Genomic DNA, 14741 nt, shown 5'->3' on the forward strand with positions numbered 1-14741 from the left:
CCGATCAATGAAAGCATTACAACCTTAACTAGTGTTCAAAACTCACTTGCCGAGACCGTTCAGTTCCATAGACCTGCACAGACCTGCTAGAAAACTGTCACTTGTGTTTTCACTAACAATGCAGATAATGCGCAGAAAATTAATGTAGCACCCAAACTACAGGAGGATTTTTGTGGAATTTTACCTTTTATTTGATTCATGACAACAGAGAGTCAGCATGAGTCTATACAAGAAAGTGTCTTTTAAAATTTACAGTCTTCAAACTGTTTCTGCAGGTTCAGGAAGAAGAACTCGATGGTTGGATCTCTGTCCAGTCTGATCAGCAAGCAGTCCAACCTGCAGGAAGGTACGCAAACACGCCCTGCCCCCGTGGTTTGATTGACAGCTGAGGTCTGCGGGAAGTGCAGCTAAGAGAACACAAAATAACTGCCTTGTGTTTGTGTGTTTGCAGAGGAGATGCATGCAGAGATCTGCTACGCCGAGTGTCTGCTGCAAAAAGCCACGCTGACATTTGTACAGGTCAGAATTTACCTTTCTAAATTTCACGTGTAAATTTAGCGGAGTGCCCCTTTTTAAAGCTGCAGTTCCCCAACAGGCCACTAGATGCTGCTCACGTAGAACTCTGAGTCTACTGAGGAGTGGAGCTGCTGGGAAGACTTCCCCCCTAACATACAAGTCAGTTATGGTCCCAGTAGAAGATGTCAATTCTTCGAAATGTCTTCTATAAAAATATAGTTGTTTTTAATTTTTTTTTTTTAAACTAACGAGTCCATTTCATTCTCAGTTTGTTTGAGCTGAGGGTTTTTTTGACGACAGACAAGGGGAAAGTGTCCAGCGTTTCCAAAGAAAATGAAAAGCGAAAACAGACTTTATGAGCTGCTACTTATTCTCAGCTCCAGCCAGGCTCCCAACATGGGATCCCACGTTGACTGTGCGGATCGCCCCATAGTCAATTATTGCATTTTATTTAGAAAAAACTGTGCACAGTCGAATGATTTAGACACGTTACCATAAAAAGAAAAGGGTAGAATTTTAATTAAAAGTCTGCAATAAACCGTATTTTGATATAATTTCATATTTAAAGACAGCTAGCAGAACAGTGTACCCAGGAACATAAGTTAAGTTGTTTTTCATCTAATGAGATTTGTGACCGACACTGACATGTGTTTGCTGACAATGCTGTGGATAAGGCTGCTAATTGAATAAAATCGAATCATCCCCTTTGTCTCTTCTCCAGGATGAGAACATGATCAGTTTTATAAAAGGAGGCATCAAGATTCGGACAAGCTACCAAATCTACAAGTGAGTGATAGATTGAAACCATCGGCAGATGTTAAATACACGCTGTTTCATTCGCCATCACATGGTGAGACTGGCCTTCTTTTTCGTGTTTTACGGCTCCGCTGCCCGTTGGCAGGAACGCGTATCACGTCACGGGTATAACATACAAACCAAATGGCGACCGGCTCTCCAAAACTCGCTTCATAGCGCTTGTAGCGGCCAAAAACACCACGGGGTACCTGTAATGACCGAATATGTTTAGTCAAGAGGTCGGCTATGAGGAATAAAGGGACATTAAGAAAAAGGTGAGAGTTAACCAGGCCTGTAGCGGAGTCACCGAAACTCAAGTGTGAAGGTGCAGTCCCACCAAAAAGTGGCACAGCTAAAGGCATCCTTGTATCTGGCTGAAATATTCGGTTACAGAGGCTTGGTGCCGTGGCGACTACTTCTCGCTTTGTATAATTTAAAGACTCAACATTTTAGTATTAACCTGTGTGTTTCATGTCGTCCAATAGGGACTGTCAGAATGTGCTGAATGTCACTCAGGACCCGGCCGGCCAGTCTGATTCGTTCAGACAGTTTGAGGGCGGAGTCAAACTGGGCATCGGGTCCTTCAACCTGGTGGGTTTTTCAAGTCAAAGTTGACTAAAATAACTTCCAGATATCTTCCATCTTTGTGTGATAGCATTTTGTAGCAATGATATTCAGTGTCTCAGCCTACACCAGGGGTTAGAAAATAGATTCAGTCGGCTAGTGAGGGTGGGGAGGGGTTTTTTTTTTTGTTTTTTTTTTGTTATCTTTTCTGCCAAAATAAGGCGCAGGTCATCAGCATGTTGGTGAATCAGAGACATAGACTTACACAGATAGAGTATAAGGTGCACAGTCTGATCAAATGAAAGTGTACTTTCACTATAACGTGGTACTGTTCTCTGTCTCTGTCTCCTTAGATGTTGTCTCTCCTCCCTCAGAGGATTCTGAGGTTGCTGGAGTTCATCGGATTCTCAGGAAACAGGGTTGGTTCAGCCTCTGAGTTTTCCCAGAGGTTTTCCATCAGACTTTTAGTAACTGACTTAATACGTATTTATTTAAGAACTTGTTTGACAATGCCTCGGTGTGTTTTTAATGTTTGGTTTTCGTGACTCGACCCGTTTCCTGTTCTGCAAATGCTTCACAGTAAAAGCCTTCCAGCAGGAGAGTAGTGATTGCGCCACCTAAACCACTGGAAAGCCTTTACTGTGAAACTCCTGCGGGAAGACTTCGGTTGAATTGACGAGAGATTTTTTTTTCTGCTTCCCCGCAGGAGTTTGGTTTGTCTCAGCTGCGAGAGGGGGCCTCCAGTCACAGTCTGCGGTCGATCCTCTCTGCTCTGACTTTGCTCTTTTACCACACATACGTTTCACTGATACTTGGTAGGAAAACACACACGCTTTCCCTTTTTCCACACATATAGCATGCTTAAGCTGCACCAGAGTAGTCCGGCTCCAGAGCTGTATCTTGATTTTTGTTGACAAGTTCAAAGGTCGGGTGTTGTTCCAAGCAGAGCCTGCTCAGTACAGGTACTGTATCTCAAATGCTTGGAGTATAGGTGTAAAACTCTGGTCCTCAGGGGGTTTTCATGCCTTGAGTACAGGGCTTTTGTGAGTGGGATTGGGGCTGAAGATAACGGTGTCGATGTTGGGTTTGATAAGGAACTGGTGAGGGGAACCTGGTGGAGGCTGAAGCACTGCTGGAGCCGTACCAACACAAATACCCCAAAGTAAGTCAACCACATACACAACTACACGAATGTGTAATTTAGCCAAAACTTCCCAAATGTAGTCTCATGTGCTAGAAAGAAAAAGAAAAAACCAGCAATTTTGGTGTTTATGTTTCAATTTCAAATGTAGAAAAACTGAAAGTAAAACAATGCGGAAGTAGTACAATAGAAATCAATAAACCGAAAACTACGTTCCGTGCTTTTTCTTTTCTTTTAGGGCTCCATTATTCTCTTCTACTCTGCTCGAATCGCCACGCTGCGAGGAAACTTCGAGAAGGTCTGAACCGCGTACACACATTTGTGCTTCTATGCCTGTGGGGATCCCCAGTGACACAGTACATTCCCAGACCCTTGAACCTGACCTTAACCGAAAACTAATTCTACCCTTAACCCTAAAACCAGACCCGGAGCCTCAAACAGCCCTTTGAAGAAATGAGATTCTTTTTCCAAAAATATCTTCACTAATCCAAAATTTCGTGATCTTCCAAAAAGGTTCCGAATTAAAAAAAAAAAAAAAAAAATCCCCACTTTCCAAAATGGTCTCTGTTTTTCACTGTTCCAAAATGCTATTTTTTCCAAATATGCCATCACTTTCAAACATTTAAATATACCATCACAAACATACGTTCAAAAAATTTCTATAAATCTTCTCATTTTACAAAATTGGCCCGCATTAAGAAATGTCCTCACTCCCCAAAAAGTGTCTCCATTTTCCAAAAATGTCCTCACTCCCCAAGACTGTCCTCATTTTCCTAAAATGTCCTCACTTTTCAAAAATGTCTTCACTTTCCAAGTTTTTTCCAAAATTCCACATTCGAAAATGTTACAAAAATGTCCCTGCTATCCAAAACCCAAATCTCTAATTGGTCCTCACAAAGATAGGACTTAAAGACCAAACACAAACGAAGCTGCAGCCGTGTCAGTCAGACAAAAGACTGAAATTTGGATCCGTCCTAAATTATGTATAAAAAAAAGAAGAATTTAATTTCAGCTCAGACTTTCAAGTTTCACTAATTCTCTCGCTGCCTCCCCCCCCTTTCCTTCTGTCAACCCCTGGGCCCTGTCCTTCCTCACCAAACCCGAGCGGCTCGGTGTTGACGTTGTGCGGTTGTGTGTTTCAGGCCCGGGCCAGATACGAGGAGTGTATCAGCAGCCAGCAGGAATGGAAGCAGATCCACCACCTGTGTTACTGGGAGCTGATGTCGACCCACTCCTACCAGCAGGAGTGGCAGCAGGCGTACCGCTACGCCGACCTGCTGTGCAAGGAGAGCCGCTGGTCCAAGGTAAACATGCACAGATTCAGGAGCCTTGTCAGAGAAAAACAAATGAGTGCACGAAGAGATTGTTCGGGTCTCCAGTTCAGAAGCATTCGTTCTAACCAGTTGTTTTGTCCCAAAATCAGCCCTGAAACCTTACGTCACCAGTATCTGAAAATAGAGAAAATTATGTGTAATTGTGGTAAAAGTACAGAGGCGGCTGATAAAATCTCACCACATTGGAAGAATTTGTATTTGTTGAGAATTCATTAAAAAGCGGAATGGTTCATTAAGATTTTCTTGTGAGCTTTGTTGAAAAATACGCTTTTTGTTGATTTATTTGGTTATATTTTCTTTTTTTTTTTTATGGAGAACAAGCGGTTAGTCAGTACAAAGGCCATTCAGCGTATGCCTCGATCTTTAAAAGATGATGCCTCATGAATGCATTCACTCTGTGGGGAGAAATATTATGGGACGAGTGTCAGTCAACCCGTAAGTCGCTGAATGTCGGTTGACTGTGAGCTGACTGAGGATGATCTCCGTCTCCACGTTTTACCCTCTCCAGGCTATCTATGTGTACCAGAAGGCAGCCATCCTCAGCATGATGTCAGAAGAGGAAGTGAAGAAGACGGGGGAGGACATTGTTGACCTCTTTAGGTCAGTCTGCCTCCACATTTAAACATTAACTTCTTTTGAAATTGTCAGTATTATCGGTGATTAAAGTCTTTGAGAAAAATACATTTTTGGAAAGTAACCAGGGAAATGTAGGAATATACAAACACGCGCATGGGAGTTTAAAGTTTACTTGAATATATCGAGGACATGAGTTTTGCCATGTGTGTATATTTTTACAAAGTGAGAAAATGTTGGTAAAGTGAGGACATTTTGGAAAAGTGAAAACATTTTCAGAAAGAGAGGACATTTTTCTAATCCTCTGTTCTTCAAGGGGCTGTTTGAGGGTTACGTTATGAATTTATGTTTTATAATAACAATCAAGGTGAAAACAATGTGACAGTGTGGAAGGTGTCTTTGGTGGTGATGAAGCTACAGAGAATTATCAGCTGAACCTGCAGCTCCCCTCGGCTTCACGGAGCTTTACACTGAGTCTCAGCTCGTTGTTCATCTGTTTACTGCTCCGGTTCACTCTCCCAGCTCTCATCAGCGTCGGTTTTCGGCCGCAGCAGGCAGATGTTTTCAGAGAAACGGCTGTAAAAAGTCACTGTCCACTACCTGCCCCGCAGCCAACAGCAGACGGACCCGGTCAGAGACCAGCTGGTGAACACGGTGGAGCATTTAGCAGCTAAAGAGACAGATGTTTCCCTGAGGGGCTGGTGGAGACCAAAACCAGAGCTAAAAGAGAAGGAGTACTGGACTTAGATTCATCAGGTGACTCAGACACCAGATCCAGATGAAGGATGGTGTTGCTCTGTAACTGCTGGATGTGGAAATGAGCAACTGTTTGATCACAAGTTCAGCTTATCAAGGTGATGATAGGTCAATGTTGTGTTCACTGCTTGGTTCTGCTGAAAACAAGCGGACAAAAGAAAAAATCTGCTATCACAGGTTACATTTACCTTTAGAGTTAGGAATAGGGAATAAATTATGTAAATGAGACCCCTCACAAGTGCAAACACCTGTATTTGTGTGTGCAGGCAGGTGGAAGGGCTGAAACAGCGCCTGGCCGGGAAGTCGATCCCGACGGAGAAATTTGCAGTGAGGAAGTCCAGACGCTACAAAGCTGCTAACCCCATCCCCCTGGTCCTCCCTGCGCTGGTACCCACACGTACATATTTCTGCAATACACACATCAGTTATGCAGTACGTCATTCGCATTCAGCTAAATCGCCAAAAATCTGAATGTCTTCAATTGGGCACCAAAGTGTGTATGGAAGCTCCGACTGGCTCAACGTCAGTGCTAACCAACAGGTTGATATATTCTGATTAAGCTAATTGAAATAATCCGAATATTTTCTCTCTGTAGGAGATGATGTATGTTTGGAACGGTTTCACCATCGTAGGGAAGAGATCCGACTGTACCGAGGCCGTGCTGGTTACCATCGAGGCGGCCGAGGAGCAGCTACGCAATGACCCCAGTGAGTTCAAAACAACGCCGCTGCTACTAGCACTACTGCTAAAACTGGTTAGTGCCAGTACTATCCAGTACTAGCACTACTGCTAAAACTGGTTAGTACCAGTACTATCCATAGACAGTAAAACAGCAAAACTGTGTCAGTCCTCGTCAGAAGATGATGAGTTAATATTAAAGATTGTTGGACAATATATTTGACACGTTTCTGAAGTAAAATATGTCAGTCTACTGTCAGTCCACCTAAAGCTTGAGAAACATGTTAAACTGGGAGCAAGATCGCAAATGCGCGTACATTTAGTCTCATTAGAGACTTTTTATCACTTTATAATGCCAATAGTTTCATGCACTGTAATGATCTTTCTCACATTTGAGGTTTTTTTGTAACCTCTTGGTCACACATCTATAACAATCAAGCCTCTTATGATGATTTATAATGGTGCAATTTAAAATTTTGAACAGGAAGCCAGTAAGATCACACCACTGCCATATTCTGAAGAAATGAAATACGTTAAGTTTTGATCATTTCATTATATTTGCTGATCTTAAACTCATCTAACTATGTCCTAATAACTCGGCTCCTAAGGTGCTCAGTGACCTGGTGGTTCCCTTGAGGGTTTCTGGCTCAGTAACACGGGGAGCTGTAAGGGGCCCTTTCATAAATCCTCTTCTGGCCCTTGATATCGGATCAATATATGGAAATTGTCACCCACAGAACTTAGACTGGATCACGACTGGAACTCAGCTTTTGAAGAGGGATCAGTTCTATAGTTAATATTTTAATCATTTTTAATCAGTTATAATTTTATCTACCAATAAAACTAAATGTGGATTTCGGTCAGGTTGTTAAATGAATAATACAGCAAGCAATTTACAGACTACCCTTATTATAGAAAGCACCAATTTCATCTTAATATGTTACTTTTAAGATGAAACGGGATATAAATGTCTAAAAATGCAGGAAATCGCATTCACATAGTTTCAGTGTTGTTCTTGTTCTTGTTGTTTTCACGCCCTGGATTGTTAGTATGTTGTTAATGCAAAGTCGGTGCTGCTAAGATCCAACAACACGGCAGAACGTATGTATCCCGCTCTCTGTCTCTCTCGTTCAGACCCATCAGAGTTTCATCCAGATGACAGCTGTCTGGTCCAGATGTTGAAGGGACTCTGTCTGAAACACCTGGGCAGGCTGCTGCAGGCTGAGCTCTGCTTCACACAGGTCTTGTCCAGGTAACACGGACACACGCTCACACACAAAAGGGCATGCACACCAACGGGTTCGGGTACTGGGTGTTGCCGTTTGCCTTCTGAAGGTGTGAGAGCGGTAAGATAAATCCTCCAATCTGTGTTCTTGTACTTTCAGCGAGAGTCGGATCAGATACGATCACTACTTGATTCCCTTCACTCTCTATGAGTTGGGCCTCCTGTATAAACAACAGGGAGATTTCAGCAAGGCCACCACATACATTGAAAATGCCAAGTAAGTAATAATGTAAAGTATATAGTATATACTCTGCCTCAAAATATACTAAAAATACCATACTATATACCTTTATACACCTGTCTGAGAAGTCTGATACACCTTGTGTACCTGTCCAGCTAGCAAAGGTATTTATTTATGCAAAGGGATAATTACAAGCACTAACTTAATGACTAATATACCGGGAGGAATGACAGTTATGTGTTAAAGGTATGAAATGTACAAAGTCAGACCCTGGGTACTGGTTTGAGGTTAAAAGGTTTTCAGTACAAAGGACTAATTAAACCTCTACTTTAGTGCCATTACAGGTAAAGAAACCTACCTCAGGTGTTTGAGCTACAGAAGTGTAGTAGTAAAAACATTCTGAAGGATTTCATGTGCTCTTCATCAGGACGAACTACAAGGACTACTCCATGGAGTCCAGACTGCACTTCAGGATCCATGCGGCCCTCAACAGCCTCAAAGGATCCCCCGTGGGCACCCCGTAATACTCAAAATGACTCAGACTGCGGCTGGAAACAACAGTGTATGAAACATGGGTCCAGGGAGTCCCCTCACAATTCAGATGAAGTGAATGAATCCGCTGTGACCGCCGCTTAGTGGAGAAGCGTAGGTGTGTCGGGGGTTTGAGATCACATGTCCACGTGGACCCGTTTTTTCTTCTTTGCTAGCAACCTCTATTTAATTTTGTCGTATTATTTCCTTATTTATTTTTTCCATAGCCTTGAACGATGAGATTATTTAAACTCGTACCTCTTCTCGAACGGGCTCGGGCTTCCCGTGAGCTTCTGCCGGAGGTTTTATTGGCGGATGCGGAGCCATGGTTCACGGTTCTGACATGGTCTGTTACTACGAAACAAATCATGGCCTTAAACGAAGGTTACAACTCATCGGAAGACCTTTGCTCACGATACACATGTATATTTTCAGCATAGAATCGTAAATATTGATAGACTTCAGGTTGAAAAGTGATGAAAGCTCTGACGAGTGTTTCTATGTTAACAGCAGGGAGAGATGTGTGTGTGCTTTATATTTTCTTTACTATGCCTTTTTGATTTCCTAATAATGCGTCATGCCACACGTGCACATAGTACACGAGTGTGTCCGTGCACATGCAGTCACAGCCTTCTCACCATCTGTGGCTTATACAAACACACACACACACGCATACGGTACACAAACGCAGCGCAGTACACCCATTCCAAGCTTGCACATGCCGGGCATTATGCACACCGAAAACAAACACACACTTAAATGGCTGTAAACGCACACGTTTAGCAGCGATATGAAAGAACTCGTGCTGTTACTAAGTCAGTCAGCTTCTCAGTCCATATGTCAGTCAGTGTGTGCCCATGTTCTGCAAACCGTTTTAGTTCTTTTATTTGTCAGAGGCCGAGCAGCTTTCGAGGCAGTAGTGATCTCTTTCCAGAACTGTTGGCTCTCAAAAGAGCCGAGAGTGAGATTTCAGGAGGTTTTGCAAGTTGCTTTTGGAGTGTGAAATGTAAAAGGAGTCAATCAGCGTGAGAACGATCACTCAGCTGTCTCTTTTCAAGTGGAGCGCCACTGATTTTCCACATCAGCGTGTCTCCAGGTGTTGGGGAGCACTACTACATGCGTGAAAAAAGATGTGTGGGGTCTGCGAAGCATCCTCAGGTTATGTCGCTACAGTCAGCGTCAGTTGGGTCTGAAGACTACAAGATAGGAAAAAATCTGGGGGTGTGGAGCTGGAACGAAGTCTGTCTGACTCCATCACGAGTCAGACGGTGTTGTAGGAGTGTAATGGTCACTCTTTGAAACGAGTACTCTCACACTAGAAAGTGCCAATTAGGGAACGCGTTGGGGAACTACTGTAAGTGGCAAACTAACCACTAATCTCAAAGGTCAACACTGTCAAGACAGTTTGCTACTGGTCAACTGCACACATCTGCGTGTCAAAGTTCACCAGAGTTGATTTACTTCAACCCCCACAAGCAAATCTGTTCCACTGAAATTACCTGATTTCACTGTGAAATTCCATCACTTTGTGTGACCGGGAATTTTGATCATAGTTTTGGTTTCCCTGCTTCGGTTAATTATTACCTTGCCAAATTAATGTGGTTCTTTATTGGCTTAAAGAGATTATTTTTTCCCACAAAGCAGCTCTGCCTTTGAGAAACGTTTGCACGATTAAAACTATACTTGATCCACGTGTGCTCAACCCCCCCTTTTGACAAAATACATGAAAGACTGAAGGCTTAAGATTCATCTCGGTAGTCGTCGTCCTGTCTCGAGCTGCTAGCATTCTTACTGTTGTAGACGTATGGCTTTGGCTATGAGCACACAAGCCAAGGAAGATGGCGTATTTCTTCTTTCGTTATGTTAAGTAGTATTCTATTATATACTGTATTATATACACCAAATTTATGTAGATCAACAACATATATGAAAAGCAGTTTTAGTCTCTATTTATGTACTGATAAATAAGAAGAAGCACAATATATGATATTCAATCCTCACTATCACTATTTAAGAAAAGAAAAACGTAAAAAACAGGACGATATCTAAGGGGTTTCAAAAAGGCATAATGTTTTTCATGACCTGTCTTCATTTGGCTTCGAGTAGTTTGATACTATTTACTATGATGTATATGTTATAAACACGGTGGAGATTTACTGAAAAAGGTACAGGGGTTTTAGACAAGGTGGATTTGGGACATTGACGGATGGAACCGCTTTCATCTCAGTGCTGGAAACCCTAACCCAGAATATTGTCACACTAAATATTAAACTCAGTACATCAGATAAAACTGGGTACCCATGATTTGAGGAGTTCTGTCATTCAGTCCCAAACAACACATAACACAGTTAGCAGAGTCAACTTAATTGCATCTTTGCTTCCATTTGAAACATCGTGGTGAAGGATGGAATAGCGGTAATCATTAGCCTTCTCCTTATGATGAATGTATCAACCTATAGACCAAATTATATGTGTCTTGCTGTCTTTTTTGTTTGTTTGTTTGTTTGTTTGTTTGTTTCGTGTGTATCTTGTGCCTATAAGTGTGTGGGTGTAATTTTCTTCATGTCTTTGCGTGATCTGAAACTTCACTTTCGAACAATGGAATTCGCCGAGTGCAGCAAATATTCAGGATAAAGTCACTAAAAGTTTATGTCAAACGACCACAGTCCCGTATCTAAAAGACTTGTGGCAGTAAGTACTATACTACGATGTTTGATCAACTGCTAATGCTAGGAAATTTGCCAGCGAGGTTTTTTTTTTTAGCTAATGCGGGTTAATAACATTTTTCAGGGAAAAACTTAATTTGACTTGGTAAAGAGTAAAGGAAAAACAACAATAACTAAAACGATCGCTTGATCAGTTAGCTACCAAATGATGAGAACAGACACCAAAATCCTCCATGTGTCTCCATGTGCAATAAAGCATTGACTTAACAGAGTGTATGCTATTTTAGCGTCACGCTACAGTGTTAGCATGTTGCCTGTTATCACTAATCCTAACATAGCATGCCAATATTTTAATACAGTGTCACAGAATATGCTACAGTGTTAGCATTACCATGCAACATGGTTTGTTAATGTCAACAGGAAGCATGGTACTAGCCCCAGGTCTTCTCTCGTCGATTATATTTACCTTCGAGTCGCAAAGCTCATATTTGGAAGGAACAAATCTCTGCCGATCTTTCAAAAACCGAGAGAATCCTTTAATAACACCTACCGCAGTTTTGAAAGGTGTTTCCAGAATAATCAAAATTTCTTCTGTCCATCTGAATAAAAAATTAATCTGTCCACCACATACTATAAAAGATTTTTAACCCATTTCGAAAATCGCGGCTCTATCCTAATCTAAGCAAAAACGGTCGCCAGAAACGACATATCTCCTTGCTCATGTAATTCAACAAAACAAAAATACAAACGTTATTGTATATGAAACTTTAAAATGAAGAAATATTAATATGACAGATAATCTAGTGTTTACATTTTTCGTTCGTGTCAGAATTGAGCAAGGTAGCATCTTTGCTTGGATTAAGAAGTGGAGTCGCAATTTAGGATCAGGTATGGGCCAGACTGATCCACATTGAACGCATCCGAATGTAACCGATCCACATAAACAGCATTTTTAATGTGGACAAGATTCAGTGTCTTTGGTGTATGCTAATTTTTTACCATGACACCTACAATCAGCATTACTGTGCGCCAGGTTAATGTCACACAACAGATCGTTTTGCCCGCTGCCCCCCATCATGGGTCTCAAGGGAGGACAGTGGGAGGCACCAGAGCCAGTGATGCGTGTTTTTGCTGTAGTTTTTTTTTTTTTTAATCATTTAACAGGCAAGCTGATCAACACCAGTCACCAAAATCTTGGTGTCACCCTTTGAAATTGCCACGAATTATTATCACGGCCCTTTTTCATTGAAGGCTCATGTGCGTCATTCAGTTGCTTATGTCAGTGCCTCTGCGTGTCTGCATTTAAACTGCATTTACCTGGGTTTTCTGTAGGACTTGCCTTGCATGTTATTATTAAATATGTTTAATCTTTTTTTTTTTTTTCTAATATGAGACATTACTGTATGTTATGTGCTTTACGGCAGGAAAAGACATGTCCCAATATTACAGGCTTTACGGTTAGAGATGGTGATCCACTAGGTTTAATAAAATGACAACAGCATAATTGTTCGTTTTGAGTGATATGGCGTTTTGTCTTTTATTGCCACTGTTTCTATGTGTTTGTGTCTCTTCGTGTTTCAGTGAGTCTTTCGGCCTTTATTTCTTCGGTCTTCAATCTAGCGTTTATATTAAATTTTTAGATTTCTAATGAGCACAAAAGAAGAGACGGTTGTCGTTCGGTGTCCCGTTATTCGCATAGTGCCATTTACACAAGCACAAATACGGGTTTTAAAGAGTTAAAGTTGTTACACTGATGCATCGCAGCAACGTAAGATCATCATTTTTAAAAAAAAAAAAAAAAATCCTCCACCTGTTTCCGTAGAAAATGCTTTTTCTCTGATGCGGGGTCTTCTCCTTTCCAAATGAAGACAATAACTACTTATACAGCCATTTTTGTATCCCTGGCTTTTCAAACAGAAGAGACAATTTTTTTTAAACACATAATAAACTGATCATCATACTTTTCATGATCTTCGCGAACCACAAGCTCCCAATATTTCAACAGGACATCGCCAAGTTGTTGTTAGTGACATTTTTGCCTCTGCACACTAAGGACAAAACAAAGAGATTATACTACCAGAAAAACATTGTTAGGGGATCAAAGTCATTGTCCGGATTGAAGCTTTAAAAAGACTACATTCCAGCTCCTGTAATATTATAAGTGTATGTAATCTGTACAGTCGTAACAGGAAATGACCACCAGACAATTACTGGTAAATGCTGATCTCTACCAGCCATGTCTCAGGAAATTTTGTGAAATGAGCACAATGTTGAGGAGAGAGGGATTCGGGGAAGAGGCATGGATAGACAAAGGAGAGCTAACATCGACTCAAACGGTTTTAGACACTGAGAGTAAGAATTTGCTCATCTAAACCAATTTTTTTTCAGTCACTAAAGGGAACCTTGAGCTAACCTGAATCCAAAATGTTTGTAGCTGCTAAACTGAAATACTAGTTAACTTAAAGAAGGGTTTTTAAGCCATAAGCTAACGGAAGCCAACTGTTTTGGATGCTAACAAAATCATTTGCTAACCTGAAAAATGCTGTTTTTGTTAGCTAACCTAGACCAATTATAAGCTAACCTTAATCCAAACCATTTTAGCAGCAAAACTGATTTACACACTACACACATTAGAAAATGTGTTAGATGTTAAACTGTTAGCAACACTAAACCCAAAAATTATGCTAAATTGAACTTTCCGCTAAGCTAAACAGAATCCAAACCATAGCTAACTGGAGCTGAATAGTTTTAGCCACTTAACTATAATGTTAGCTAACCCAACCATTTTGTTTTAGTCGCTAAACAGAAACATGAGCTCAAACAAACTTTATAGCCTTGAAACTGAAATGTTACCTAACCTGAAACAAGCTAAATGGAACCTTTAGCAACTTTCAGTGAAACTTGTTAGAATTTAATACCTGTTTTAGATATGACACTAAAGCATTAACTAACCTTTAGACACCAAAGTAAGCATTAGCCGCCCTAAACCCTCGTATTAAGCTACAAAGAACTTTCAGGTAACCTGAACAAAAGTGTTTAGCTGCTGTGGTCGGCTAACATGTTGGATGAACACAGTAAAAACAGCGTGTCTACACTGCTAAATAAAAATGACAACAAATATAGGTCCTCTCATAGTTTTTGCTCATGAGACGTCAAACATCAAGCTGGCTTCTAAAATAGTAAAATAGCCTCATAGATTTGAGGAATCAGTGATGTTGGTGGACAAAAATATTATATCCTGATGTGTTCATAATGTATTTGCAATGTATATTATAGCTGCAATACGTGATGAGGTGTATTGTCCAAAATTACAATGTTCGAAAGTGTGCAATACATTTCAAAAGCCATACTTGTTTTGCTAGTTGCCTTTGCACACTCAAGGACACAAATAGCCTCTTTCATACTTTGTTCATTTCTTCCTATTGATTCCTGCCTTTTCCAAAAATGCACTGGGATTTTCTAGTTCAGGCTGGTCACAAGCATTTAGCAAATGTAACTCTGAATCTGAAGTTATGTCAGCATGAGGTCTCTCTGGCGATCTGTGTCCAAATAAATTCATCTGAGCTGAAAGACCAGTATATAAACTTGTCTTCTGTCTCTCTTCACACTGGTTTTCTGCTGAAAGAACTGGAACTCTCTCTAAAAACTTGATACTTAACAATTCACGTTGATTTTAGTTGTTCAAATCTTTGGGAACAATTCGACCTTTTTGGATTACAAA

General features: G+C 41.0%; 1 protein-coding gene across 3 annotated transcripts in view; it reads left to right on the plus strand.

Annotated features, from left to right (window-relative positions):
- LOC120797258 (tetratricopeptide repeat protein 39B) overlaps nucleotides 1-12730 on the plus strand; it is a 26283-nt gene extending 13553 nt beyond the window's left edge. For all 3 annotated transcript variants that reach the window (XM_040140775.1, XM_040140774.1, XM_040140776.1), the window contains 15 exons: nucleotides 276-346; nucleotides 452-519; nucleotides 1238-1302; nucleotides 1797-1902; nucleotides 2229-2294; nucleotides 2582-2690; nucleotides 2970-3037; nucleotides 3255-3314; nucleotides 4159-4320; nucleotides 4859-4950; nucleotides 5946-6066; nucleotides 6275-6386; nucleotides 7492-7609; nucleotides 7743-7859; nucleotides 8251-12730. In XM_040140775.1, coding sequence (XP_039996709.1) covers nucleotides 276-346; nucleotides 452-519; nucleotides 1238-1302; nucleotides 1797-1902; nucleotides 2229-2294; nucleotides 2582-2690; nucleotides 2970-3037; nucleotides 3255-3314; nucleotides 4159-4320; nucleotides 4859-4950; nucleotides 5946-6066; nucleotides 6275-6386; nucleotides 7492-7609; nucleotides 7743-7859; nucleotides 8251-8347 — 1432 coding nt within the window. In that variant the 3' untranslated portion in view covers nucleotides 8348-12730. The remainder of the gene's footprint in view (nucleotides 1-275; nucleotides 347-451; nucleotides 520-1237; nucleotides 1303-1796; nucleotides 1903-2228; nucleotides 2295-2581; nucleotides 2691-2969; nucleotides 3038-3254; nucleotides 3315-4158; nucleotides 4321-4858; nucleotides 4951-5945; nucleotides 6067-6274; nucleotides 6387-7491; nucleotides 7610-7742; nucleotides 7860-8250) is intronic.
- Nucleotides 12731-14741: the final 2011 nt, after the last annotated feature.

This window comes from Xiphias gladius, chromosome 12 (assembly GCF_016859285.1).
Source record: "Xiphias gladius isolate SHS-SW01 ecotype Sanya breed wild chromosome 12, ASM1685928v1, whole genome shotgun sequence".
Taxonomy (NCBI): domain Eukaryota; kingdom Metazoa; phylum Chordata; class Actinopteri; order Istiophoriformes; family Xiphiidae; genus Xiphias; species Xiphias gladius.